This window comes from Mustelus asterias, chromosome 9 (assembly GCF_964213995.1).
Source record: "Mustelus asterias chromosome 9, sMusAst1.hap1.1, whole genome shotgun sequence".
Taxonomy (NCBI): domain Eukaryota; kingdom Metazoa; phylum Chordata; class Chondrichthyes; order Carcharhiniformes; family Triakidae; genus Mustelus; species Mustelus asterias.
Genome location: NC_135809.1, coordinates 139,443,046 through 139,470,883, shown reverse-complemented (window position 1 = coordinate 139,470,883; position 27,838 = coordinate 139,443,046). Strand labels below are relative to the sequence as shown.

The 27,838-nt window shown below is 50.6% G+C and overlaps 1 protein-coding gene across 1 annotated transcript in view; it reads left to right on the top strand.

The window, feature by feature from the left end:
• The window catches only part of nat10 (N-acetyltransferase 10), a 209,339-nt gene that overhangs the window by 10,237 nt on the left and 171,264 nt on the right, over positions 1 to 27,838 (top strand). Inside the window, exon 2 of the mRNA XM_078221061.1 lies at positions 26,033 to 26,167. Coding sequence (XP_078077187.1) covers positions 26,057 to 26,167 — 111 coding nt within the window. The 5' untranslated portion in view covers positions 26,033 to 26,056. The remainder of the gene's footprint in view (positions 1 to 26,032; positions 26,168 to 27,838) is intronic.

Genomic DNA, 27,838 nt, shown 5'->3' with positions numbered 1-27,838 from the left:
TGTGTATTGGTCTTATTTGTTCTTTTGGCCCATTTTTTAGAGACGTGTTCTATATCTCCCCTAAGGGCTGGGAACTTATCCCCTAATATCTCCACTGGTGTCTTAACTTGGTGCGCCATTACTCGTCTTTTTGGATCACTGTCGCAATTTTTGTCACTTAATCTGTCAGAGTTAGGTATCACAGTGATTATTACTTGCTGTATTGTTTTTCCGTGCTCAGTCCCCTGTTTACCTTTCGTTTGGGTTTCTTTTGCCACTATTTGTAATTCTAACCGGGGTCCTGATATCCACTTCCCCGTAGTCCCCTGTCCCGGCACTATCTTCCTCTCCCGGGCCAGAGGGTAGTAGGTTTTCACTTGCTCGTCTATGTGTATAAGAATCCTGTATTGGTCAGATCCCTTTATTAATTTCTCTAGGGTTTCCAATTTTATTTCGTCTATCCAATTCCTATCGACTACTCGTTCCCATTTTACATACGGCCACTCATTCTTTATCTCCTCTAAGTTAATTATGTGTGTAATCTTTTTCCAATCCAGTGTTGCTTCCGTTTTTGTTATTATTCAAAGATTAGTTATTTTCAATCTTGTCACCAGGCAGTTTTGTCAGGGTAATTTTTCAAGTTGTTAGTTATTACCCTACCTATATTCCGACTCTCTCTCTTATTTCTGTCCTTCACGCTGTTGTCTCAGACCAGTTTGTTCAAACTGGTCTTTTACTTCCTCTATTCTAGCTGCTACTCCCCTTTCCTGTGGTTAAAATCCACTCCTGTGCTTTTGGCTACTGTAAGAGTGATCTCTCACTGATCTCTCTCCCTCTCGGTTGACGTCCCTTACCCGAGGTCCTGGGTAGGTTTGGACTGGCAGGTTTTCCCACACTTACTCTCTTCTGGGCAAGTCGTGACCTGAAAAACCCGCTCCAAACCGCTTGACTTAACCTAATTGCATTACTTTAGCTTTCGGCCTTTTTCCCGTCTCACTTTTTACCCATTCACAGACAATACAGTATTCGCAGCGCGCTTTTGCATGCAAAAATTCTGCTCTTCGGATCAGACTCAGTCTCTCAAAATTTTTACACAATTTGGTTTTACCTGTGCAGGATATCTTTTTGGGTTGGGGAGATCCAGGACCAGCAGAGAGCCGGGCGCACCGGAGCTCGAGAAAACCCCTTTCTGACAACAAGGATTTACATGCATGCAAGTCTGCTTACCTTGTTGACAGAAGGCCGGCTGGGGACTTCTCGGTTCCGGCTGGACCACCGTCTCCGCTACTCCTTCCAGATGCTTTTCTGGGCGATCTCTCACCAACCCTGCTCAGCAGCGCCAATTTTGTCGTGGTTCCCCAGGACGACAATTCGTTCACATCAGTTTAAAACAGAGAGTCTGAGCAGCGATCTTTCAAGCAAAAGACTTTATTTCTCAGCATAAGAGATAAAGCCGGGGGCGTCCGGAACACTCCAAAGAGCTCTTGGGCTTACACTCTTTTATGTACATTTCAGCCTCCTATCTCAAGATCCTTATCTCCCTTTTACTGCCTGTCCTTGGTTGTAATCTTACCCTACAGCCCGCTCTTTCTCTGGCCATCATTATTTTAGTTGACCCTTTATCTGTTTTCTTTGCAATTGGTCATTCACTGTTATATCTCTTCGTTTCTTAAACCATGGTGGTTATAACTCTTGCTGTTATCTGAACTTTTCTGTTTGTACAATAATCGTGGTTTTGTAAGCTAAGGCGAATGTGTTTAGAAGAAAAGACATCCCCCCTGCTGATTTATAGTCTACTAATGTGTTTTTAGAAGAAAACATTCTCTCTGCTATTAAGCTGAACCACTGAGCAGTCTTTCTTGTTTTCTTAAGTGACTATTGTCTGCTGTTGCTAATCAGTGATTGCTATATTACTTCTTTAGTTCTTCTAGTTCCTCCACTTTAATCATATCGACTACACTTGATTATATTAGGTCACACAAAGTTACTTTAGGTTACATATTCATCTCACTATTCACCTAAATCTACTTTATCATTTCACTAAAACCTAAATCTACTTTATCATTTTACTAAAACCTGTGAATCTGAATTCCATACTAAACTCATACAATATCCAGTACAATTTCCCTTACAAGTGAATCTGAATTTCATACTAAACTCATACAATATCCAGCACAATTTCCCTTACAAGAGAGAGAGAGACACTGACCCAGAGAGAGAGAGAGAGAGACACTGACCCAGAGAGAGAGAGAGAGAGCACTGACCCAGAGAGAGAGAGAGAGACACTGACCCAGAGAGAGAGAGAGAGACACTGACCCAGAGAGAGAGAGAGAGAGACACTGACCCAGAGAGAGAGAGAGACACTGACCCAGAGAGAGAGAGAGAGAGACACTGACCCAGAGAGAGAGAGAGAGAGACACTGACCCAGAGAGAGAGAGACACTGACCCAGAGAGAGAGAGAGAGAGACACTGACCCAGAGAGAGAGAGAGAGACACTGACCCAGAGAGAGAGAGAGAGACACTGACCCAGAGAGAGAGAGAGAGAGACACTGACCCAGAGAGAGAGAGAGAGACACTGACCCAGAGAGAGAGAGAGACACTGACCCAGAGAGAGAGAGAGAGAGACACTGACCCAGAGAGAGAGAGAGAGAGAGACACTGACCCAGAGAGAGAGAGAGAGACACTGACCCAGAGAGAGAGAGAGAGACACTGACCCAGAGAGAGAGAGAGAGACACTGACCCAGAGAGAGAGAGAGAGACACTGACCCAGAGAGAGAGAGAGAGACACTGACCCAGAGAGAGAGAGAGACACTGACCCAGAGAGAGAGAGAGAGAGACACTGACCCAGAGAGAGAGAGAGAGACACTGACCCAGAGAGAGAGAGAGACACTGACCCAGAGAGAGAGAGAGAGAGAGAGAGACACTGACCCAGAGAGAGAGGAGAGAGAGAGACACTGACCCAGAGAGAGAGAGAGAGACACTGACCCAGAGAGAGAGAGAGAGACACTGACCCAGAGAGAGAGAGAGAGAGACACTGACCCAGAGAGAGAGAGAGAGAGACACTGACCCAGAGAGAGAGAGAGAGAGACACTGACCCAGAGAGAGAGAGAGAGAGACACTGACCCAGAGAGAGAGAGAGAGAGAGACACTGACCCAGAGAGAGAGAGAGAGAGACTGACCCAGAGAGAGAGAGAGAGACACTGACCCAGAGAGAGAGAGAGAGAGAGACACTGACCCAGAGAGAGAGAGAGACACTGACCCAGAGAGAGAGAGAGACACTGACCCAGAGAGAGAGAGAGAGACACTGACCCAGAGAGAGAGAGAGAGAGAGACACTGACCCAGAGAGAGAGAGAGAGACACTGACCCAGAGAGAGAGAGAGAGACACTGACCCAGAGAGAGAGAGAGAGACACTGACCCAGAGAGAGAGAGAGAGACACTGACCCAGAGAGAGAGAGAGAGACACTGACCCAGAGAGAGAGAGAGAGAGACACTGACCCAGAGAGAGAGAGAGAGACACTGACCCAGAGAGAGAGAGAGACACTGACCCAGAGAGAGAGAGAGAGACACTGACCCAGAGAGAGAGAGAGAGAGAGACACTGACCCAGAGAGAGAGAGAGAGACACTGACCCAGAGAGAGAGAGAGAGACACTGACCCAGAGAGAGAGAGAGAGACACTGACCCAGAGAGAGAGAGAGAGACACTGACCCAGAGAGAGAGAGAGAGACACTGACCCAGAGAGAGAGAGAGAGACACTGACCCAGAGAGAGAGAGAGAGAGACACTGACCCAGAGAGAGAGAGAGAGACACTGACCCAGAGAGAGAGAGAGACACTGACCCAGAGAGAGAGAGAGAGACACTGACCCAGAGAGAGAGAGAGACACTGACCCAGAGAGAGAGAGAGAGACACTGACCCAGAGAGAGAGAGAGAGACACTGACCCAGAGAGAGAGAGAGAGACACTGACCCAGAGAGAGAGAGAGAGACACTGACCCAGAGAGAGAGAGAGAGACACTGACCCAGAGAGAGAGAGAGACACTGACCCAGAGAGAGAGAGAGAGACACTGACCCAGAGAGAGAGGGAGACACTGACCCAGAGAGAGAGAGAGACACTGACCCAGAGAGAGAGAGAGAGACACTGACCCAGAGAGAGAGAGAGACACTGACCCAGAGAGAGAGAGAGAGACACTGACCCAGAGAGAGAGAGAGAGACACTGACCCAGAGAGAGAGAGAGAGACACTGACCCAGAGAGAGAGAGAGAGACACTGACCCAGAGAGAGAGAGAGAGACACTGACCCAGAGAGAGAGAGAGACACTGACCCAGAGAGAGAGAGAGAGACACTGACCCAGAGAGAGAGAGAGACACTGACCCAGAGAGAGAGAGAGAGACACTGACCCAGAGAGAGAGAGAGACACTGACCCAGAGAGAGAGAGAGAGACACTGACCCAGAGAGAGAGAGAGAGACACTGACCCAGAGAGAGAGAGAGAGACACTGACCCAGAGAGAGAGAGAGAGACACTGACCCAGAGAGAGAGAGAGACACTGACCCAGAGAGAGACACTGACCCAGAGAGAGAGAGAGAGACACTGACCCAGAGAGAGAGAAAGACACTGACCCAGAGAGAGAGAGAGACACTGACCCAGAGAGAGAGAGAGACACTGACCCAGAGAGAGAGAGAGACACTGACCCAGAGAGAGAGAGAGACACTGACCCAGAGAGAGAGAGAGAGACACTGACCCAGAGAGAGAGAGACACTGACCCAGAGAGAGAGAGAGACACTGACCCAGAGAGAGAGAGAGACACTGACCCAGAGAGAGAGAGAGAGACACTGGCCCAGAGAGAGAGAGAGAGACACTGACCCAGAGAGAGAGAGAGAGACACTGACCCAGAGAGAGAGAGAGAGACACTGACGCAGAGAGAGAGAGAGAGACACTGGCCCAGAGAGAGAGAGAGAGACACTGACCCAGAGAGAGAGAGAGACACTGACCCAGAGAGAGAGAGAGAGACACTGACCCAGAGAGAGAGAGAGAGAGACACTGACCCAGAGAGAGAGAGAGACACTGACCCAGAGAGAGAGAGAGACACTGACCCAGAGAGAGAGACACTGACCCAGAGAGAGAGACACTGACCCAGAGAGAGAGACACTGACCCAGAGAGAGAGACACTGACCCAGAGAGAGAGACACTGACCCAGAGAGAGAGACACTGACCCAGAGAGAGAGACACTGACCCAGAGAGAGAGACACTGACCCAGAGAGAGAGACACTGACCCAGAGAGAGAGACACTGACCCAGAGAGAGAGAGAGAGAGACACTGACCCAGAGAGAGAGAGAGAGACACTGACCCAGAGAGAGAGAGAGAGACACTGACCCAGAGAGAGAGAGAGAGAGACTGACCCAGAGAGAGAGAGAGAGACACTGACCCAGAGAGAGAGAGAGAGACACTGACCCAGAGAGAGAGAGAGAGACACTGACCCAGAGAGAGAGAGAGAGGGACACTGACCCAGAGAGAGAGAGAGAGAGAGAGGGACACTGACCCAGAGAGAGAGAGAGAGAGGGACACTGACCCAGAGAGAGAGAGAGGGACACTGACCCAGAGAGAGAGAGAGAGACACTGACCCAGAGAGAGAGAGAGAGAGACACTGACCCAGAGAGAGAGAGAGGGACACTGACCCAGAGAGAGAGACACTGACCCAGAGAGAGAGACACTGACCCAGAGAGAGAGAGAGAGAGAGACACTGACCCAGAGAGAGAGAGAGAGACACTGACCCAGAGAGAGAGAGAGAGAGACACTGACCCAGAGAGAGAGAGAGACACACTGACCCAGAGAGAGAGAGAGACACACTGACCCAGAGAGAGAGAGAGAGACACACTGACCCAGAGAGAGAGAGAGAGACACACTGACCCAGAGAGAGAGAGAGAGACACTGACCCAGAGAGAGAGAGAGAGAGACACTGACCCAGAGAGAGAGAGAGAGAGACACTGACCCAGAGAGAGAGAGAGAGAGACACTGACCCAGAGAGAGAGAGAGAGAGAGACACTGACCCAGAGAGAGAGAGAGAGACAAACACTGACCCAGAGAGAGAGAGAGACACTGACCCAGAGAGAGAGAGAGACACACTGACCCAGAGAGAGAGAGAGAGACACTGACCCAGAGAGAGAGAGAGACACTGACCCAGAGAGAGAGAGAGACACTGACCCAGAGAGAGAGAGACACTGACCCAGAGAGAGAGAGACACTGACCCAGAGAGAGAGAGACACTGACCCAGAGAGAGAGAGACACTGACCCAGAGAGAGAGAGACACTGACCCAGAGAGAGAGAGACACTGACCCAGAGAGAGAGAGAGAGACACTGACCCGGAGAGAGAGAGAGACACTGACCCAGAGAGAGAGAGAGAGACACTGACCCAGAGAGAGAGAGAGAGACACTGACCCAGAGAGAGAGAGAGAGACACTGACCCAGAGAGAGAGACACTGACCCAGAGAGAGAGAGAGAGACACTGACCCAGAGAGAGAGAGAGACACTGACCCAGAGAGAGAGAGAGACACTGACCCCGAGAGAGAGACACTGACCCAGAGAGAGAGAGAGAGACACTGACCCAGAGAGAGAGACACTGACCCAGAGAGAGAGACACTGACCCAGAGAGAGAGACACTGACCCAGAGAGAGAGACACTGACCCAGAGAGAGAGACACTGACCCAGAGAGAGAGAGAGAGAGAGACACTGACCCAGAGAGAGAGAGAGAGACACTGACCCAGAGAGAGAGAGAGACACTGACCCAGAGAGAGAGAGAGAGAGAGACACTGACCCAGAGAGAGAGAGAGAGACACTGACCCAGAGAGAGAGAGAGAGAGAGACACTGACCCAGAGAGAGAGAGAGCCACTGACCCAGAGAGAGAGAGAGAGACACTGACCCAGAGAGAGAGAGAGAGACACTGACCCAGAGAGAGAGAGAGAGACACTGACCCAGAGAGAGAGAGAGAGAGAGACACTGACCCAGAGAGAGAGAGAGAGAGAGACACTGACCCAGAGAGAGAGAGAGGGACACTGACCCAGAGAGAGAGAGAGGGACACTGACCCAGAGAGAGAGAGAGAGACACTGACCCAGAGAGAGAGAGAGAGACACTGACCCAGAGAGAGAGAGAGGGACACTGACCCAGAGAGAGAGAGACACTGACACAGAGAGAGAGAGAGAGACACTGACCCAGAGAGAGAGAGAGAGACACTGACCCAGAGAGAGAGAGAGAGACACTGACGCAGAGTGAGAGAGGGGGACACTGACCCAGAGAGAGAGAGAGTGACACTGACCCAGAGAGAGAGAGAGAGACACTGACCCAGAGAGAGAGAGAGAGAGAGACACTGACCCAGAGAGAGGGATACTGACCCAGAGAGAGAGAGAGAGACACTGACCCAGAGAGAGAGAGAGAGAGAGACACTGACCCAGAGAGAGAGAGAGAGACACTGACCCAGAGAGAGAGAGAGACACACTGACCCAGAGAGAGAGAGAGACACACTGACCCAGAGAGAGAGAGAGACACTGACCCAGAGAGAGAGAGACACTGACCCAGAGAGAGAGAGACACTGACCCAGAGAGAGAGAGAGAGAGACACTGACCCAGAGAGAGAGAGAGAGACACTGACCCAGAGAGAGAGAGAGACACACTGACCCAGAGAGAGAGAGAGAGACACTGACCCAGAGAGAGAGAGAGAGACACTGACCCAGAGAGAGAGAGAGAGCCACTGACCCGGAGAGAGAGAGAGAGAGACACTGACCCGGAGAGAGAGAGAGAGAGACACTGACCCGGAGAGAGAGAGAGAGACACTGACCCAGAGAGAGAGACACTGACCCAGAGAGAGAGAGAGAGAGAGAGACACTGACCCAGAGAGAGAGAGAGAGACACTGACCCAGAGAGAGAGAGAGAGAGACACTGACCCAGAGAGAGAGAGAGAGAGACACTGACCCAGAGAGAGAGAGAGAGACACACTGACCCAGAGAGAGAGAGAGAGAGAGAGACACTGACCCAGAGAGTGAGAGAGAGACACTGACCCAGAGAGTGAGAGAGAGACACTGACCCAGAGAGAGAGACACTGACCCAGAGAGAGAGACACTGACCCAGAGAGAGAGACACTGACCCAGAGAGAGAGACACTGACCCAGAGAGAGAGCGAGACACTGACCCAGTGAGAGAGCGAGACACTGACCCAGAGAGAGAGCGAGACACTGACCCAGAGAGAGAGCGAGACACTGACCCAGAGAGAGAGACACTGACCCAGAGAGAGAGAGAGAGAGACACTGACCCAGAGAGAGAGAGAGAGAGACATTGACCCAGAGAGAGAGAGAGAGAGACGCTGACCCAGAGAGAGAGAGACACTGACCCAGAGAGAGAGAGACACAGACCCAGAGAGAGAGAGAGAGAGAGACACTGACCCAGAGAGAGAGGGAGACACTGACCCAGAGAGAGAGAGAGAGAGACACTGACCCAGAGAGAGAGAGAGAGACACTGACCCAGAGAGAGAGAGAGAGACACTGACCCAGAGAGAGAGAGAGAGACACTGACCCAGAGAGAGAGAGAGAGACACTGACCCAGAGAGAGAGAGAGAGACACTGACCCAGAGAGAGAGAGTGAGACACTGACCCAGAGAGAGAGAGTGAGACACTGACCCAGAGAGAGAGAGAGAGACACACTGACCCAGAGAGAGAGAGAGAGAGAGACACTGACCCAGAGAGAGAGAGAGGGACACTGACCCAGAGAGAGAGAGAGGGACACTGACCCAGAGAGAGAGAGAGAGACGCTGACCCAGAGAGAGAGAGAGAGAGACGCTGACCCAGAGAGAGAGAGAGAGAGACGCTGACCCAGAGAGAGAGAGACACTGACCCTGACCCAGAGAGAGAGAGAGAGACGCTGACCCAGAGAGAGAGAGGGAGAGAGAGAGACACTAACCCAGAGAGAGAGAGAGAGAAACACTAACCCAGAGAGAGCGAGAGACACTGACCCAGAGAGAGAGAGACACTGACCCTGACCCAGAGAGAGAGAGAGAGAGAGACACTGACCCAGAGAGAGAGAGAGAGAGACGCTGACCCAGAGAGAGAGAGGGAGAGAGAGAGACACTAACCCAGAGAGAGAGAGAGAGAGAAACACTAACCCAGAGAGAGAGAGAGCGAGAGACACTGACCCAGAGAGAGAGAGACACTGACCCTGACCCAGAGAGAGAGAGAGAGAGAGACACTGACCCAGAGAAAGAGAGAGAGGCACTGACCCAGAGAGAGAGAGAGAGAGAGACTGACACAGAGAGAGAGAGAGAGAGACTGACACAGAGAGAGAGAGAGAGAGACAGTGACCCAGAGAGAGAGAGAGAGACAGTGACCCAGAGAGAGAGAGAGAGACAGTGCCCAGAGAGAGAGAGAGAGACAGTGACCCAGAGAGAGAGAGAGAGACAGTGACCCAGAGAGAGAGAGAGAGACAGTGACCCAGAGAGAGAGAGAGAGACACTGACCCAGAGGGAGAGAGAGAGACACTGACCCAGAGAGAGAGAGAGAGAGACACTGACCCAGAGAGAGAGAGAGAGACACTGACCCAGAGAGAGAGAGAGAGAGACACTGGCCCAGAGAGAGAGAGAGAGAGAGACACTGACCCAGAGAGAGAGAGAGAGAGACACTGACCCAGAGAGAGAGAGAGAGACACTGACCCAGAGAGAGAGAGAGAGACACTGACCCAGAGAGAGAGAGAGAGACACTGACGCAGAGAGAGAGAGAGAGACACTGACGCAGAGAGAGAGAGAGACACTGACGCAGAGAGAGAGAGAGAGACACTGACGCAGAGAGAGAGAGAGAGACACTGACGCAGAGAGAGAGAGAGAGACACTGACCCAGAGAGAGAGAGAGAGAGACACTGACCCAGAGAGAGAGAGAGACACTGACCCAGAGAGAGAGAGAGACACTGACCCAGAGAGAGAGAGAGAGAGAGACACTGACCCAGAGAGAGAGAGAGAGAGACACTGACCCAGAGAGAGAGAGACACTGACCCAGAGAGAGAGAGAGAGAGAGACACTGACCCAGAGAGAGAGAGAGAGACACAGACCCAGAGAGAGAGAGAGAGACTGACCCAGAGAGAGAGAGAGAGAGACACTGACCCAGAGAGAGAGAGAGAGACACTGACCCAGAGAGAGAGAGAGAGACACTGACCCAGAGAGAGAGAGAGAGACACTGACCCAGAGAGAGAGAGAGAGACACTGACCCAGAGAGAGAGAGAGAGACACTGACCCAGAGAGAGAGAGAGAGACACTGACCCAGAGAGAGAGAGAGAGACACTGACCCAGAGAGAGAGAGAGAGAGAGAGAGACAGACACTGACCCAGAGAGAGAGAGAGAGAGAGAGAGACACTGACCCAGAGAGAGAGAGAGAGAGAGAGAGACACTGACCCAGAGAGAGAGAGAGCGAGAGAGACACTGACCCAGGGAGAGAGAGAGAGACACTGACCCAGAGAGAGAGAGAGAGAGAGAGAGAGACACTGACCCAGAGAGAGAGAGAGACACTGACCCAGAGAGAGAGAGAGAGAGAGACACTGACCCAGAGAGAGAGAGAGAGACACTGACCCAGAGAGAGAGAGAGAGAGAGAGACACGGACCCAGAGAGAGAGAGAGAGACACGGACCCAGAGAGAGAGAGAGAGACACTGACCCAGAGAGAGAGAGAGAGACACTGACCCAGAGAGAGAGAGAGACACTGACCCAGAGAGAGAGAGAGACACTGACCCAGAGAGAGAGAGAGAGAGACACTGACCCAGAGAGAGAGAGAGAGACTCTGACCCAGAGAGAGAGAGAGAGAGAGAGACACACTGACCCAGAGAGAGAGAGAGAGAGACACTGACCCAGAGAGAGAGAGAGAGACACTGACCCAGAGAGAGAGAGAGAGAGAGAGACACTGACCCAGAGAGAGAGAGAGAGACACTGACCCAGAGAGAGAGAGAGAGACACTGACCCAGAGAGAGAGAGAGAGAGAGACACTGACCCAGAGAGAGAGAGACACTGACCCAGAGAGAGAGAGAGAGAGACACTGACCCAGAGAGAGAGACACTGACCCAGAGAGAGAGAGAGAGAGAGAGAGAGACACTGACCCAGAGAGAGAGAGAGAGACACTGACCCAGAGAGAGAGAGAGAGACACTGACCCAGAGAGAGAGAGACACTGACCCAGAGAGAGAGAGAGAGACACTGACCCAGAGAGAGAGAGAGAGACACTGACCCAGAGAGAGAGAGAGCGACACTGACCCAGAGAGAGAGAGTGAGACACTGACCCAGAGAGAGAGAGAGAGACACTGACCCAGAGTGAGAGACAGAGACACTGACCCAGAGAGAGAGAGAGAGACACTGACCCAGAGAGAGAGAGAGAGAGAGACACTGACCCAGAGAGAGAGAGAGAGACACTGACCCAGAGAGAGAGAGAGAGACACTGACCCAGAGAGAGAGAGAGAGAGACACTGACCCAGAGAGAGAGAGACACTGACCCAGAGAGAGAGAGACACTGACCCAGAGAGAGAGAGGGAGACACTGACCCAGAGAGAGAGAGAGAGACGCTGACCCAGAGAGAGAGAGAGAGACGCTGACCCAGAGAGAGAGAGGTGCTGACCCAGAGAGAGAGAGAGAGAGATGCTGACCCAGAGAGAGAGAGAGAGACGCTGACCCAGAGAGAGAGAGAGAGAGACGCTGACCCAGAGAGAGAGAGACACTGACCCAGAGAGAGAGAGACACTGACCCAGAGAGAGAGAGACACTGACCCAGAGAGAGAGAGAGAGAGACACTGACCCAGAGAGAGAGAGAGACACTGACCCAGAGAGAGAGAGAGACACTGACCCAGAGAGAGAGAGAGACACTGACCCAGAGAGAGAGAGAGACACTGACCCATAGAGAGAGAGAGACACTGACCCATAGAGAGAGAGAGACACTGACCCATAGAGAGAGAGAGACACTGACCCAGAGAGAGAGAGAAACACTGACCCAGAGAGAGAGAGAGACACTGACCCAGAGAGAGCGAGAGACACTGACCCAGAGAGAGAGAGAGAGAGAGAGAGAGCGAGAGACACTGACCCAGCGAGAGAGAGTGAGACACTGACCCAGAGAGAGAGAGAGACACACTGACCCAGAGAGAGAGAGAGAGACGCTGACCCAGAGAGAGAGAGAGAGACGCTGACCCAGAGAGAGAGAAAGAGAGACGCTGACCCAGAGAGAGAGAGAGAGAGACGCTGACCCAGAGAGAGAGAGAGAGAGAGAGACGCTGACCCAGAGAGAGAGAGAGAGAGACGCTGACCCAGAGAGAGAGAGAGAGAGACGCTGACCCAGAGAGAGAGAGAGAGACGCTGACCCAGAGACAGAGAGAGAGAGACGCTGACCCAGAGAGACAGAGAGACGCTGACCCAGAGAGAGAGAGACGCTGACCCAGAGAGCGAGAGAGAGACGCTGACCCAGAGAGCGAGAGAGAGACGCTGACCCAGAGAGCGAGAGAGAGACGCTGACCCAGAGAGAGAGAGAGAGACGCTGACCCAGAGAGAGAGAGAGAGACGCTGACCCAGAGAGAGAGAGAGAGACGCTGACCCAGAGAGAGAGAGAGAGACGCTGACCCAGAGAGAGAGAGAGAGACGCTGACCCAGAGAGAGAGAGAGAGACGCTGACCCAGAGAGAGAGAGAGAGACGCTGACCCAGAGAGAGAGAGAGAGACGCTGACCCAGAGAGAGAGAGAGAGACGCTGACCCAGAGAGAGAGAGAGAGACGCTGACCCAGAGAGAGAGACGCTGACCCAGAGAGAGAGAGAGAGACGCTGACCCAGAGAGAGAGAGAGAGACGCTGACCCAGAGAGAGAGAGAGAGAGAGACGCTGACCCAGAGAGAGAGAGAGAGACGCTGACCCAGAGAGAGAGAGAGAGAGAGACGCTGACCCAGAGAGAGAGAGGGAGACGCTGACCCAGAGAGAGAGAGACGCTGACCCAGAGAGAGAGAGAGAGACGCTGACCCAGAGAGAGAGAGAGAGACGCTGACCCAGAGAGAGAGAGAGAGAGAGACGCTGACCCAGAGAGAGAGAGAGAGACGCTGACCCAGAGAGAGAGAGAGAGAGAGACGCTGACCCAGAGAGAGAGAGGGAGACGCTGACCCAGAGAGAGAGAGAGAGACGCTGACCCAGAGAGAGAGAGAGAGAGACGCTGACCCAGAGAGAGAGAGAGAGACGCTGACCCAGAGAGAGAGAGAGAGACGCTGACCCAGAGAGAGAGCGAGAGAGAGATAGACACTGACCCAGAGAGAGAGAGAGAGAGAAAGAGAGACACTAACCCAGAGAGAGAGAGAGAGAGAGAGACACTGACCCAGAGAGAGAGAGAGAGAGAGAGAGACACTGACCCAGAGAGAGAGAGACACTGACCCAGAGAGAGAGAGAGAGAGACACTGACCCAGAGAGAGAGAGAGAGTGAGACACACAGACCCAGAGAGAGAGAGAGAGAGAGAGAGAGACACTGACCCAGAGAGAGTGAGACACTGACCCAGAGAGAGAGAGAGAGACACTGACCCAGAGAGAGAGAGAGACACTGACCCAGAGAGAGTGAGACACTGACCCAGAGAGAGAGAGAGAGAGAGACACTGACCCAGAGAGAGAGAGAGAGAGACACTGACCCAGAGAGAGAGGGACACACAGACCCAGAGAGAGAGAGAGAGACACACAGACCCAGAGAGAGAGAGAGAGAGAGAGAGAGAGACACTGACCCAGAGAGAGAGACACTGACCCAGAGAGAGAGAGAGACACTGACCCAGAGAGAGAGAGAGAGACACTGACCCAGAGAGAGAGAGAGAGAGACACTGACCCAGAGAGAGAGACACTGACCCAGAGAGAGAGAGAGAGAGACACTGACCCAGAGAGAGAGAGAGAGACACTGACCCAGAGAGATAGAGAGAGACACTGACCCAGAGAGATAGAGAGAGACACTGACCCAGAGAGAGAGAGAGAGACACTGACCCAGAGAGAGAGAGAGAGAGACACTGACCCAGAGAGAGAGACACTGACCCAGAGAGAGAGACACTGACCCAGAGAGAGAGAGAGAGAGACGCTGACCCAGAGAGAGAGAGAGAGAGACACTGACCCAGAGAGAGAGAGAGAGACACTGACCCAGAGAGAGAGAGAGAGAGACCCTGACCCAGAGAGAGAGAGAGACACTGACCCAGAGAGAGAGAGAGACACTGACCCAGAGAGAGAGAGAGAGAGAGAGACACTGACCCAGAGAGAAAGAGAGAGAGACACTGACCCAGAGAGAGAGAGAGAGAGACGCTGACCCAGAGAGAGAGAGAGAGACGCTGACCCAGAGAGAGAGAGAGAGACGCTGACCCAGAGAGAGAGAGAGAGACGCTGACCCAGAGAGAGAGAGAGAGACGCTGACCCAGAGAGAGAGAGAGAGACGCTGACCCAGAGAGAGAGAGAGAGACGCTGACCCAGAGAGAGAGAGAGAGACGCTGACCCAGAGAGAGAGCGAGAGAGAGATAGACACTGACCCAGAGAGAGAGAGAGAGAGAAAGAGAGACACTAACCCAGAGAGAGAGAGAGAGACACTGACCCAGAGAGAGAGAGAGAGAGACACTGACCCAGAGAGAGAGAGAGAGAGACACTGACCCAGAGAGAGAGAGAGAGTGAGACACACAGACCCAGAGAGAGAGGGAGAGTGAGACACTGACCGAGAGAGAGTGAGACACTGACCCAGAGAGAGAGAGTGAGTCACTGACCCAGAGAGAGAGAGAGAGACACTGACCCAGAGAGAGAGAGAGAGACACTGACCCAGAGAGAGTGAGACACTGACCCAGAGAGAGAGAGAGAGAGAGACACTGACCCAGAGAGAGAGAGAGAGACACTGACCCAGAGAGAGAGCTAGAGACACACAGACCCAGAGAGAGAGAGAGAGACACAGACCCAGTTAGAGAGAGACACTGACCCAGAGAGAGAGAGAGAGACACTGACCCAGAGAGAGAGAGAGAGAGACACTGACCCAGAGAGAGAGAGACGCTGACCCAGAGAGAGAGAGAGAGACACTGACCCAGAGAGAGAGAGAGAGACACTGACCCAGAGAGAGATAGAGAGAGACACTGACCCAGAGAGAGAGAGAGAGACACTGACCCAGAGAGAGAGAGAGACACTGACCCAGAGAGAGAGAGAGAGACACTGACCCAGAGAGAGAGAGAGAGACACTGACCCAGAGAGAGAAAGAGAGACACTGACCCAGAGAGAGAGAGAGAGACACTGACCCAGAGAGAGAGAGAGAGACACTGACCCAGAGAGAGAGAGAGAGACACTGACCCAGAGAGAGAGAGAGAGACACTGACCCAGAGAGAGAGACACTGACCCAGAGAGAGAGAGACAGAGACACTGACCCAGAGAGAGAGAGAGAGAGACACTGACCCAGAGAGAGAGAGAGAGAGAGAGAGACACTGACCCAGAGAGAGAGAGAGAGACACTGACCCAGAGAGAGAGAGAGAGACACTGACCCAGAGAGAGTGAGAGAGACACTGACCCAGAGAGAGAGAGACACTGACCCAGAGAGAGAGAGAGAGACACTGACCCAGAGAGAGAGACACTGACCCAGAGAGAGAGAGACAGAGACACTGACCCAGAGAGAGAGAGAGACTGACCCAGAGAGAGAGAGAGACACTGACCCAGAGAGAGAGAGAGAGAGAGAGACACTGACCCAGAGAGAGAGAGAGAGACACTGAACCAGAGAGAGAGAGAGAGACACTGACCCAGAGAGAGAGAGAGAGACACTGACCCGGAGAGTGAGAGAGAGACACTGACCCGGAGAGAGAGAGAGAGACACTGACCCAGAGAGAGAGAGAGAGAGACACTGACCCAGAGAGAGAGAGAGAGACACTGACCCAGAGAGAGAGAGAGAGAGAGACACTGACCCAGAGAGAGAGAGAGAGACACTGACCCAGAGAGAGAGAGAGAGACACTGACCCAGAGAGAGAGAGAGAGACACTGACCCAGAGAGAGAGAGAGAGAGAGACACTGACCCAGAGAGAGAGAGAGAGACACTGACCCAGAGAGAGAGAGAGAGACACTGACCCAGAGAGAGAGAGAGAGACACTGACCCAGAGAGAGAGAGAGAGTCACTGACCCAGAGAGAGAGAGAGAGACACTGACCCAGAGAGAGAGAGAGAGACACTGACCCAGAGAGAGAGACACTGACCCAGAGAGAGAGAGATAGACACTGACCCAGAGAGAGAGAGAGAGACACTGACCCAGAGAGAGAGAGAGAGACACTGACCCAGAGAGAGAGAGAGAGACACTGACCCAGAGAGAGAGAGAGAGACACTGACCCAGAGAGAGAGAGAGAGACACTGACCCAGAGAGAGAGAGAGAGACACTGACCCAGAGAGAGAGAGAGACACTGACCCAGAGAGAGAGAGAGACACTGACCCAGAGAGAGAGAGAGAGACACTGACCCAGAGAGAGAGACACTGACCCAGAGAGAGAGAGAGAGACACTGACCCAGAGAGAGAGAGAGAGAGAGACACTGACCCATAGAGAGAGAGAGAGACACTGACCCAGAGAGAAAGAGAGAGAGACACTGACCCAGAGAGAGATAGAGAGAGACACTGACCCAGAGAGAGAGAGAGAGACACTGACCCAGAGAGAGAGAGAGAGACACTGACCCAGAGAGAGAGAGAGAGACACTGACCCAGAGAGAGAGAGAGAGACACTGACCCAGAGAGAGAGCGAGAGAGAGACACTGACCCAGAGAGAGAGAGAGAGAGACACTGACCCAGAGAGAGAGAGAGAGAGACACTGACCCAGAGAGAGAGAGAGACTCTGACCCAGAGAGAGAGAGAGACTCTGACCCAGAGAGAGAGAGAGACTTTGAGCCAGAGAGAGAGAGAGACACTGACCCAGAGAGAGAGAGACACTGACCCAGAGAGAGAGAGACACTGACCCAGAGAGAGAGAGAGAGACACTGACCCAGAGAGAGAGAGAGACACTGACCCAGAGAGAGAGAGAGACACTGACCCAGAGAGAGAGAGAGACACTGACCCGGAGAGAGAGAGAGAGACACTGACCCGGAGAGAGAGAGAGAGACACTGACCCGGAGAGAGAGAGAGAGACACTGACCCGGAGAGAGAGAGAGAGACACTGACCCGGAGAGAGAGAGAGAGACACTGACCCAGAGAGAGAGAGAGAGACACTGACCCGGAGAGAGAGAGAGAGAGAGAGAGAGACACTGACCCAGAGAGAGAGAGAGTGACACTGACCCAGAGAGAGAGAGAGAGAGAGACACTGACCCAGAGAGAGAGAGACGGACACTGACCCAGAGAGAGAGAGAGAGACACTGACCCAGAGAGAGAGAGAGAGACACTGACCCAGAGAGAGAGAGAGAGACACTGACCCAGAGAGAGAGAGAGAGAGAGACACTGACCCAGAGAGAGAGAGAGAGAGAGACACTGACCCGGAGAGAGAGAGAGAGACACTGACCCGGAGAGAGAGAGAGAGACACTGACCCAGAGAGAGAGAGAGAGAGAGACACTGACCCAGAGAGAGAGAGAGAGAGAGAGAGACACTGACCCAGAGAGAGAGAGACACTGACCCAGAGAGAGAGAGAGAGAGACACTGACCCAGAGAGAGAGAGAGAGAGACACTGACCCAGAGAGAGAGAGAGAGAGACACTGACCCAGAGAGAGAGAGAGAGAGACACTGACCCAGAGAGAGAGAGAGAGACACTGACCCAGAGAGAGAGAGAGAGACACTGACCCAGAGAGAGAGAGAGAGAGGCACTGACCCAGAGAGAGAGAGAGAGACACTGACCCAGAGAGAGAGAGACACTGACCCAGAGAGAGAGAGACACTGACCCAGAGAGAGAGAGACACTGACCCAGAGAGAGAGAGAGAGACACTGACCCAGAGAGAGAGAGAGAGACACTGACCCAGAGAGATAGAGAGAGACACTGACCCAGAGAGATAGAGAGAGACACTGACCCAGAGAGAGAGAGAGAGACACTGACCCAGAGAGAGAGACACTGACCCAGAGAGAGAGACACTGACCCAGAGAGAGAGAGAGAGACACTGACCCAGAGAGAGAGAGAGAGACACTGACCCAGAGAGATAGAGAGAGACACTGACCCAGAGAGAGAGAGAGAGACACTGACCCAGAGAGAGAGAGAGAGAGACACTGACCCAGAGAGAGAGACACTGACCCAGAGAGAGAGACACTGACCGAGAGAGAGAGACACTGACCCAGAGAGAGAGAGAGAGACACTGACCCAGAGAGAGAGAGAGAGACGCTGACCCAGAGAGAGAGAGACACTGACCCAGAGAGAGAGAGACACTGACCCAGAGAGAGAGAGAGAGAGACCCTGACCCAGAGAGAGAGAGAGACACTGACCCAGAGAGAGAGAGAGAGAGAGACACTGACCCAGAGAGAGAGAGAGAGAGACACTGACCCAGAGAGAAAGAGAGAGAGACACTGACCCAGAGAGAGATAGAGAGAGACACCGACCCAGAGAGAGAGAGAGAGAGGCACTGACCCAGAGAGAGAGAGAGAGACACTGACCCAGAGAGAGAGAGAGAGAGAGACACTGACCCAGAGAGAGAGAGAGAGAGAGACACTGACCCAGAGAGAGAGAGAGAGAGAGACACTGACCCAGAGAGAGAGAGAGACTCTGACCCAGAGAGAGAGAGAGACTCTGACCCAGAGAGAGAGAGAGACTCTGACCCAGAGAGAGAGAGAGACTCTGACCCAGAGAGAGAGAGAGACTCTGACCCAGAGAGAGAGAGAGACTCTGACCCAGAGAGAGAGAGAGACTCTGACCCAGAGAGAGAGAGAGACTCTGACCCAGAGAGAGAGAGAGAGACTCTGACCCAGAGAGAGAGAGAGACTCTGACCCAGAGAGAGAGAGAGAGACTCTGACCCAGAGAGAGAGAGAGACTCTGACCCAGAGAGAGAGAGAGACTCTGACCCAGAGAGAGAGAGAGACTCTGACCCAGAGAGAGAGAGAGACTCTGACCCAGAGAGAGAGAGAGACTCTGACCCAGAGAGAGAGAGAGAGAGAGACACTGACCCAGAGAGAGAGAGACACTGACCCAGAGAGAGAGAGAGACACTGACCCAGAGAGAGAGAGAGACACTGACCCAGAGAGAGAGAGAGAGACACTGACCCAGAGAGAGAGAGAGAGAGACACTGACCCAGAGAGAGAGTGAGAGACACTGACCCAGAGAGAGAGTGAGAGACACTGACCCAGAGAGAGAGAGAGAGACACTGACCCAGAGAGAGAGAGAGAGACACTGACCCAGAGAGAGAGAGAGAGACACTGACCCAGAGAGAGAGAGAGAGACACTGACCCAGAGAGAGAGAGACACTGACCCAGAGAGAGAGAGAGAGAGAGACACTGACCCAGAGAGAGAGAGACACTGACCCAGAGAGAGAGAGAGACACTGACCCAGAGAGAGAGAGAGACACTGACCCAGAGAGAGAGAGAGAGAGAGAGCGAGAGACACTCATCCAGAGAGAGAGAGAGAGCGAGAGACACTCATCCAGAGAGAGAGACACTGACCCAGAGAGAGAGAGAGAGACACTGACCCAGAGAGAGAGAGAGAGACACTGACCCAGAGAGAGAGAGAGAGACACTGACCCAGAGAGAGAGAGAGAGACACTGACCCAGAGAGAGAGAGAGAGACACTGACCCAGAGAGAGAGAGAGACACTGACCCGGAGAGAGAGAGAGAGACACTGACCCGGAGAGAGAGAGAGATACACTGACCCAGAGAGAGAGAGAGAGAGAGAGACACTGACCCAGAGAGAGAGAGAGAGAGAGACACTGACCCGGAGAGAGAGAGAGAGACACTGACCCAGAGAGAGAGAGAGAGACACTGACCCGGAGAGAGAGAGAGAGAGAGAGAGACACTGACCCAGAGAGAGAGAGACGGACACTGACCCAGAGAGAGAGAGAGAGAGACACTGACCCAGAGAGAGAGAGAGAGGCACTGACCCAGAGAGAGAGAGAGAGACACTGACCCAGAGAGAGAGAGAGAGACACTGACCCAGAGAGAGAGAGAGAGAGACACTGACCCAGAGAGAGAGAGACACTGACCCAGAGAGAGAGAGAGAGAGACACTGACCCAGAGAGAGAGAGAGAGAGACACTGACCCGGAGAGAGAGAGAGAGACACTGACCCAGAGAGAGAGAGAGAGACACTGACCCAGAGAGAGAGAGAGAGAGAGAGACACTGACCCAGAGAGAGAGAGACGGACACTGACCCAGAGAGAGAGAGAGAGAGACACTGACCCAGAGAGAGAGAGAGACACTGACCCAGAGAGAGAGAGAGACACTGACCCAGAGAGAGAGAGAGAGACACACTGACCCAGAGAGAGCGAGAGAGACACTGACCCAGAGAGAGAGACACTGACCCAGAGAGGGAGACACTGACCCAGAGAGAGAGAGTGACACTCTGACCCAGAGGGATATTGACCAAACACAGGCAATTCGGATGAACTTAATGGTTTAAAACTGGGCAGCGTGGGCAAATTGGGCCAAAGGGACTGTTTGAATGCTGTAAACCTCTGATGTTGTGAGTCTAATTGGAACCCCTCTTTCCTGCACCACTCCTTTCCTTGCCGAATTTTCTCATCTCTATGCCAATTCGCACATGGCTCAGTTAGTTATCCGGAGATTATAACACTTGAGGACCTGTTCTTTCATTTCACTCCAAATTTCTAATAATCCACAAACTGGTCCTCTTTCATCGTCTTGCCCATGTTGCTTGCCCCAACATGGACCACAACAGCTGGATCCTGCCCCTCCCATTCCAATATCCTTTCAAGCCTGTCAGAGGTGTCCCGGCACCGTGCAGGCAACATCCCATGTCGGTCTCTCAATCCTGTTTACAAAGGATGCTATCAATCCCCCTAATTCTAGAATCCCCTGCAACTACCACTTGTCTTTTTGCTCACTCCCTTGAATGACCTCCTGTGCCACGGTGCAGTGGTCGGCTGGCTCATCCTCCCTGCAGCCCTCTTTCTCATCCACACAGGGTGCAAGTACCTCATACCTGTTAGACTGTTCTTTCAAATTTAGCACAGATGTCACTTTTCTGAATATAACCCTTACAAATGATAAACTACAAAAATTATCTCTGAAACTGTAAGTGATTAAAAACAATTAAGTACTTCCCCAACCTTACTACTCACCAATCAGCTCTTTCCCTTGTGTTCTCTACTACTGCATCAGGGCAAGACAACACCTAGGATTTAAAACATCGAAATGAGAAGCATGAGGCCATTCGGCCCTTCGAGCCTGTTCCGCCATTCATTTTGATCATGGCTGATCATCGAATTCAATATCCTGATTCTCCCCTTCCTCCCATACCCCTTGATCCTTTTAGCCCCAAGATCTAATTCCTTTTTGAAATCAGACAACGTTTTGGTCTCAACTACTTTCTCTGGTAGTGAATTCCACACATTCACTACCCTCTGGGTGAAGAAATTTCTCCTCACCTCAGTTCTAAAAGGTTTGCCTCTTACCCTCAAACTATGACACCTCGTTCCAGACTCCCCCCACCACCGGGAACATTCTTTATGAATCTATCCTGTCTAACCCTGTTAGAATTTTGTAAGTTTCTATGAGATCTCTCCCACTCTGCTAAATAATAGTAAATATAATCTTAACCGACTTAGTCTCTCCTCATCGGACAGACCTGTCATCCCAGGAGTCAGCCTGGTAAACCTTCGCTGTACTCCCTCTATAGCAAGGACATCCTTCCTCAGATAAGGACACCAAAACTGCACACAATACTCCAAGTGTGGCCTCACCAACACCCTGTACAATTGCAGCAAAACATCCCTATCCCTACTCTCAAATCCTCTCGTTGTCTGATTTCAAACATACCATTTGCCGCCCTTACTGCCTGCTGTACCTGCGCACTTACTTTCAGCGACTGATACACAAGGACTCCCAAGGTCTCGTTGAGTATCCGCCTCTCTCAATTTACACCCATTCAAGTAATAATCTGTCTTCCTATTATTACTACCAAAGTGGATAACCTCACATTTATCCACATTATACTGATCTGCCATGCAGATGCCCACACACTCAGCCTGTCCAAATCACGCTGAAGCATCTCTGCATCCCCCTCACAGCTCACCCTCCCACCCAACTTTGTATTATCTATAAATTTGCAGATAATACATTCACTTCCCTCTTCCAAATCATTAATATATAATGTGAACATAAGAACATAAGAAATAGGAGCAGGAGTAGGCCATCTGGCCCTTCGAGCCTGCCCCGCCATTCAACAAGATCATGGCTGATCTGAAGCGAATCAGTTCCACTTACCCGCCTGCTCCCCATAATCCCTAATTCCCTTATCGATCAGAAAACTATCTACCCGTGATTTAAACATATTCAACGAGGAAGCCTCCACCACTTCAATGGGCAGAGAATTCCAGAGATTCACTACCCTCTGAGAGAAGAAGTTCCCCCTCAACTCTGTTCTGAACCGACCCCCCCTTATTTTGAGGCTGTGCCCTCTAGTTCTGGTTTCCCTTCTAAGTGGAAAGAATCTCTCCACCTCTACCCTATCCAGCCCCTTCATTATCTTATATGTCTCTATAAGATCACCCCTCATCCTTCTAAACTCCAACGAGTACAGACCCAATCTGTTTAATCTCTCCTCATAAGCCACACCCCTCATCTCCGGTATCAACCTGGTGAACCTTCTCTGCACTCCCTCCAAGGCCAATATATCCTTTCGCAAATAAGGGGACCAAAACTGCACACAGTACTCCAGTTGCGGCCTCACCAGTGCCTTGTACAGTTGCAGCAAGACCTCCCTGCTTTTATATTCTATCCCCTTCGTGATAAAGGCCAACATTCCATTCGCCTTCTTGATCACCTGCTGCACCTGTAGACTGAGTTTTTGCGATTCGTGCACAAGGACCCCCAGGTCCCTCTGCACAGTCGCACGATGTAATTTTTCTCCATTTAAATAATATTCCAATTTACTATTATTTCTTCCAAAGTGGATAACCTCACATTTGCTAATGTTATATTCCATCTGCCAGATCCTCGCCCACTCGCTCAGCCTATCCAAATCTCTCTGCAGACTTTCCGCGTCCTCCACGCAATTCGCTTTCCCACTCACCTTCATGTCATCAGCAAACTTGAATACCCTACATTCAGTCCCCTCCTCCAGATCATCTATGTAAATGGTAAACAATTGAGGCCCCAGCACCGACCCCTGCGGCACGCCACTGGTCACTAACTGCCAACCAGAAAAGCACCCATTTATCCCAACTCTCTGCTTCCTGTTAGATAGCCAATCCCCAATCCACGCCAACACCTTACCCCTAACTCCGTGTACCCCAATCTTCTGCAGCAACCTTTTGTGAGGCACCTTATCGAACGCCTTCTGGACATCTAAAAACACCACATCCACCGGTTCCCCTCTGTCAACCGCACTAGTGACATCTTCATAAAAGTCCAGTAGATTCGTCAAACACGACTTTCCCTTCAGGAATCCATGCTGCGTCTGCTTGATCGAACCATTCTTATTCAGGTGCTCTGTTATTTCCTCTTTAATAATGGACTCTAGCATCTTCCCAACTACGGACGTTAAGCTAACCGGCCTGTAGTTACCCGCCTTTTGTCTACTTCCTTTTTTAAACAGCGGCGTAACAGTAGCTGTTTTCCAGTCAGCCGGCACTATCCCAGAGTCCAGCGAATTTTGATAAATTACTACTAACGCATCTGCTATTACCTCAGCCATTTCTTTCAGTACCCTGGGATGCATTCCATCCGGGCCCGGGGACTTGTCTACCTTCAGTCCTATTAGTCTACCAAGCACCACCTCCTTAGTAACAGTAATTGTATTAAGGACCTCCCCTCCCACCAACTCTCGATCTCTAATATTCGGCAAACTATTTGTGTCTTCCACCGTGAAGACCGACACAAAGAACTTATTTAAAGTCTCAGCCGTTTCCTCGTTTTCCACTATTAAATCCCCCCTCATCTTCCAAGGGTCCAACATTCACTCTAGCCACTCTATTCCTTTTTATATACTTGTAAAAACTTTTACTATCATTTTTATATTTTGAGCTAGTTTAGTTTCATAATCTATCTTTCCTTTCTTAATCGCTTTCTTAGTCGTTCTTTGTTTTTCTTTAAAGCTTTCCCAATCCACTAATTCTCCACTATTTTTGGCCACTCTGTACGTATCTGATTTTATTTTAATACTCTCCTTTATTCCCTTCGTTATCCACGTCCGGTTATCCTTTTTCTTACAGTCCTTCTTTATCACCGGAATATATTTTTGCTGAGTACTTAAAAAAATCTCCTTAAAAATCCTCCACTGTTCCTCAGCTGTCCTACCGACCAGTCTGCTCGCCCAGTCTACATTAGCCAATTCCACCCTCATCCTATCGTACACCCCTCTGTTCAAGCAGAGGACACTGGTTTGGGACCCTACTTTCTCACCCTCCATCTGTATCAGAAATTCCACCATATTATGATCTCTCATCCCAAGAGGATCCTTCACAGTTGGGGTCCCAGCATAGATCCCTGAGGAACCCCACTAGTCACTGACTGCCAATCAAAAAAAGACCCATTTATGCCAACTCTTTGCTTCCTATTTGCTAACCAGCTTTCTATCCAAGTCAAGACATTACCTGCAATCCCATGTGCTTTAACTTTACATAGTAGTCTGTTATGTGAGACCGTGTCAAAAGCCTTTCGAAAGTCTAAATAAACCACATCCACTGGTTCTCCTTGGTCAACTCTACTAGTTACATCCTCAAAGAATTCCAATAGATTCGTCAAGCATGATTTCCCTTTTGTAAATCCATGCTGACTTTGTCTGATTATATCACTGTCTTCCAAATGCTGAGTTATGAAATCCTTGATAATGGCCTCCAGCAACTTTTCCAGTACCGACGTTAGGCTCACTGGTCTCTCGTTCCCTGTTTTCTCTCTACCTCCCTTTTTGAATAGCGGGCTTGCATTAACTACCCTCCAATCTGTAGGAACTATTCCAGAGTCCAAAGAATTTTGGAAAATAACCACTCATGGATCTAGTATTTCCGTGAGATATGGGAGCAGAAGTAGGCCAGTCGGCCCATTGAACGTGCTTGGCCATTCAGTCATGCCTATATGATTCTCATCCCCATTCTCCTGCCTTCTCCCAGTAACCCTTGATCCCCTTTTTGATCAAGAACCTATCTAACTCTGTCTTAAAGGCACTCAAGTGACCTGGCCTCCATTACCCTCTGTGGCAATGAGTGCCACAGATTCACCACCCTCTGGCTGAAGATTTCCAGGGCCACTTAAGTACTCTGCGATGAAGATTATCAGGACCTGAAGATTTATCCACCTTCTATCCCATCAATTTCCCCCAAACCATTTCTCTACTAATGCTGATTTCCTTCAGATCCTCACTAAAACTTGTTTCTCTCAGCGCCTTCTGATACATTATTCATGTCTTCCTTTGTGAAGACTGAAGCAAAGTACAAATTTAATTCCTCAGGCATTTCTTTATTCCCCGTTATGAATTCTCCTATTTCTGACATTCGTTTTTGTCAATCTTTTTCTCTTTACATACCTATGGAAACTTTTACAGTCAGTTTTTATATTCCCCGCTAGCTTACTTTCATACTCTATTTTTCCCTTCTCAATCCCTTGGTCCTCCTTTGCTGAATTTTAAACTGCTCCCAATCCTCAGGCCTATTGCTTTTTCTTGCCGATTTATAAGCTTCTTCCTAAAAGTTAGAAAGCGAGGAGAAAAAGCAGGAAGCACCTCGTTCCCCTTAGCGCCAAATTCCCACTCGGCTCCAAATTTCCGATGGTCTCACTCTGACTGTGGTCTCACTCCGGATGAAGGGGTCTCCCAGTCGATGCAAGCTCATTAGTTTGTCAGGTGTTTGATGTATCCATTGAGTAACTATCACCATCTTTCCTGGGTTTGGAGGAAGTGGCTGTTACCATGGCCAATGTTACCATTCTTGGTATTGTTGTAAGCCTGTGTTTTATTAATCCTCTCTAAAATATGCTCTTTAAAATCTTTTCAGGGAGTTCCCTCTAACTAAAGCTTCATGATGTCCAGGAAGAAATTAGATAACCGTATCCGGGTCCAGATTGAAAATGGTGTGGTGCAGCACCAAAGAACAATGTTTGTCATTGTGGGAGATCATGGCCGAGATCAGGTATTTGATTTGATTTGTTTCTGAGACGTGTATTAGTATACAGTGAAAAGTATTGTTTCTTGTGTGCTTTACAGACAAAGCATACTGTTCATGGAGAAGGACAGGAGAGAGTGCAGAATGTAATGTTACCCTCATAGCTACGGTGTAGAGAAAGGTCAGCTGAATGCGAGGTAGGTCCATTCAAAAGTCTGATGGCAGCAGGGAAGAAGCTGTTCTTGAGTCGGTTGGTATGTGACCTCAGACTTTTGTGTCTTTTCCCTGACGGAAGAAGGTGGAAGAGATAATGTCCGGGGTGCGTGGGGTCCTTAATTATGCTGGCTGCTTTTCCGAGGCAGCGGGAAGTGTAGACAGAGTCAATGGATGGGAGGCTGGTTTGCATGATAGACTGAGCTACGTTCATGACCATTTGTAGTTTATTGTGGTCTTGGGCAAAGCAGGAGCCATACCAAGCTGTGATGCAACTGCAAAGAATGCTTTCTATGGTTCATCTGTAAAAGCTGGTGAGAGTTTTAGTGGACATGCCGAATTTCCTTAGCCTCCTGAGAAAGTAAAGGCGTCAGTGGGCTTTCCTAACTATAGTGTTGGCATAGAGGGACCAGGACAGATTTATGGTGATCTGGACACCTAAAAACTTGAAGCTCTCGACCATTTCCATCTTGTCCTCATTGATGTAGACAGGAGCATGTCCTTCGCTACGCTTCCTGATGTCAATGACAATCTCCTTTGTTATGTTGACATTCAGGGAGAGAATATTGTCATCGCACCAGTTCACCAGATTCTCTATCTCATTCCTGTACACCGTCTCATTATTGTTTGAGATCCGACTCACCACGGTGGTGTCGTCAGCAAACTTGAAAATTGAGTTGGGGGGGAATTTGGCCGCACAGTGATAGGTGTATAAGGAGTATAGTAGGGGGCTGAGAACACAACCTTGTGGGGCACCGGTGTTGAGAATTATCATGGAGGAGCAACAATGAGATGATGCTTACTTTCCTTTATGGTTCTGATATTGGATGTAAATTTACTTTATTGAGGAGGTTAATTATTACGTTAGAATATGATTAGAATTAAAGGAATATCCTCGGGTGAATAAGACACTGGGGACTGGTGCATGAATTCTAAGTTGTTGGTAGAAGACAGAAAGGAGATTGCAATGGCTTTGGTCACAAACCTTCAGTCCTCCTCAACTATCTATATAAATATTGTGAAACTGGGGAGCAGCTCATGTTACATCCTTATTCAAGGAGAAAGAGCAAGAAGAACTCATCGAAGCAAAATGTTACAAAAGGTCAAACAAACAGACATTGTACACGAAAGACCCCAGATCCAATTCTCATCACAAGGAGTGTGATTATTCTCTCCTCAGGTTACACTATCATATTAAATATTAGACAATACAGGCACACACATTGCTGTAAGACTCCACTGACAAGACTGGATAGTGACACTGAATCTCCGAGAAATAGCAGATGTTATATTTCTAACTATTCTCAGTTACAAAATGGCAGCGCTAACAAAAGTGAAGGAAACGTGTTTATGATTTGTAATTTAGTTAAGCTGCAGATATTTGTACCTGTGCAAAATAACATGTACTGTGGAGTTACAGTCTCTGACCACCAGCGTCACCCTTCTGCAACCTTCAACCCTGTTCACAACTTCTTGCTCTCTTAT